The sequence below is a fragment of the Orycteropus afer genome, unplaced genomic scaffold (assembly GCF_000298275.1).
Source record: "Orycteropus afer afer isolate SDZICR_OR568_19922 unplaced genomic scaffold, OryAfe1.0 scaffold00048, whole genome shotgun sequence".
NCBI lineage: Eukaryota > Metazoa > Chordata > Mammalia > Tubulidentata > Orycteropodidae > Orycteropus > Orycteropus afer.
This window is the reverse complement of record NW_006921635.1, coordinates 809,905-811,871: the sequence shown is the minus strand read 5'-3', so window position 1 is coordinate 811,871 and position 1,967 is coordinate 809,905. Positions and strand designations below refer to the sequence as shown.

Here is a 1,967-nt window from a genome sequence, read left to right as displayed (position 1 = left end):
AGCACCGGGGGCGGCTCCGGGGGCTCCTTCGAGGGGCCGGGGCCCGCCTGCTGGCGCCCCTTGATGTTGTACCGCCGGCGCAGCTTCCCCATGCTGCTACGCTCGATGGGATTCGGTGCCCGCACCCGCACCGCCCCGCAAAGCCCAACCCACGTGGCAACCCGACCACCCGGCCGGTCTGTGAGACTTCCGGGTTAAGCTCTCGCGCGAATTACGGCAGCCTGGGACGCTGAGGGGTTGAGCTAGAGGCGGGATTGTGCCGAACAGCGGGCCGGGCAGGAGAAGGGGTGGGGCTTAGTTCAGGGGGGCGGAGCCAGGCAAAGGTTATCTATTTAAAAAAATTTAAAGAAGTTGACACTCCAGTCATTCTGACTTACTCCGACCCTATAGGACAGGGTAGAACTGCCCCATAAGGTTTCCAAGACTAAAACTTTACGGAAACTGAATGTGACATCTTTCTTCCCCATAGCGGTTGGTGACATCAACGCCCCCCACCCCCCACCCCTCCACCCCCTCATGATGCTGCTTATTGGTCCAATTGTGAGGATTTTTGTTTTCTTCATATTGAGGTGTGATCCATACTGCAGACTGTAGTCTTTAATCTTCATCAGGAAGTGCTTCAAATCACCTTCACCTTCAACAAGCAAGATTGTGTGATCTGCACGTCACAGGTTGTTAATGAGTCCTCCTCCAATCATGATGCCATGTTTTTCTTAATAGAGTCCAGCTTCTCGGATTTGCTCAGCATACAGACTAAATAAGTACAATGAAAGGCTACAATCCTGACACACTCCCTTCCTGCTTTTAAACCATATAGTTCTTGTTCTGTTCGAATGACAGCCTCCTGGTCTCTGTACAGGTTCTTCATGAGCACAATTAAGTGTTCTGGAATTCCCCTTCTTCTCTATGTTATCCATAATTTGCTATAATCCACACAATTCAATGCTTTTGCATAGTCAATAAAACACAAGTATACATTTTTCTGGTATTCTTTGCTTTGAGCCAAGATCCATCTGACATCAGCAATGATATCCCTTGTTCCACGTCCTCTTCTGAACTCAGCTTGCGTTTCTGGAAGTTCCCTGTCAATATACTGCTGCAACCGTTTTTGAATTATTCTCAGCAAGATTTTACTTGTGTGTAATATTAATGATATTGCTTGATAATGTCCACACTGTGTGGGATCACCTGTCTTTGAAATGGGTACAAATATGGATCTCTTTCAGTCACTTGGCCAGGTAGCTGTCTTCTAAATTTCTTGACATAGACGAGTAATTGCCTCCAGTGTGGCATCTGTTTGTTGAAACATCTCAGTGGGTATTCCATTAATTCTCGGAGCCTTGTTTTTCACCAGTTCCTTCAGTGCAGCTTTGAATTCTTCCTTTAATACCATAATTTCTTGATCATATGCTACCTCCCAAAATGGATGAACATCGACCCAATTCTTTTTGGTACAGTCACTCTGTGTATTCCTTCCATCTTATTTTGATATTTCCTGCATTGTGCAATATTTTGCTCATAGAATCTTTCAGTATTGCAACTCAAGGTTTGAATTTTTTCTTCAGTTCTTTCAGCTTGAGAAAGGCCAAGCATGTTCTACGTGAAATGCCAAGTGTTCTGGTTCCCCAGTGCTGCTCTGACAAGAATATACCACAAACAGGATGACTTGAACAAACAGTTTATTCTCTTACAGTTCGCGAGGCTAGAAGTCCAAGTTCAAAATGCCAGGCTCTGGGGGCTGGGTGAAAGCCCCTCGACCTTCAGCTTCAGCTCTGCCTCCAGCTCCTGGCACACTGAAGCTAGAAGCTTTTCATCACTCAGCTGTTGACTGCTGAGGCTGACAGGCTCAAGGTCAACAAGTAAAATGGCACAGTCACGATGTTACTAAACTACATGGCAGGCCATTAATTCAAGTCCATTGTAAGTCCCAAGGTTGGCAGAGCACAGCAGGGTGCTGAACAATGACA

General features: G+C 46.5%; 1 protein-coding gene across 1 annotated transcript in view; it reads right to left on the bottom strand.

The window, feature by feature from the left end:
* DHX37 (DEAH-box helicase 37) overlaps positions 1-92 on the bottom strand; it is a 35,194-nt gene extending 35,102 nt beyond the window's left edge. Inside the window, exon 1 of the mRNA XM_042780580.1 lies at positions 4-92. Within this exon, the coding sequence (XP_042636514.1) occupies positions 4-92 (89 nt within the window). The remainder of the gene's footprint in view (positions 1-3) is intronic.
* Between the last annotated feature and the right edge of the window lie 1,875 nt (positions 93-1,967).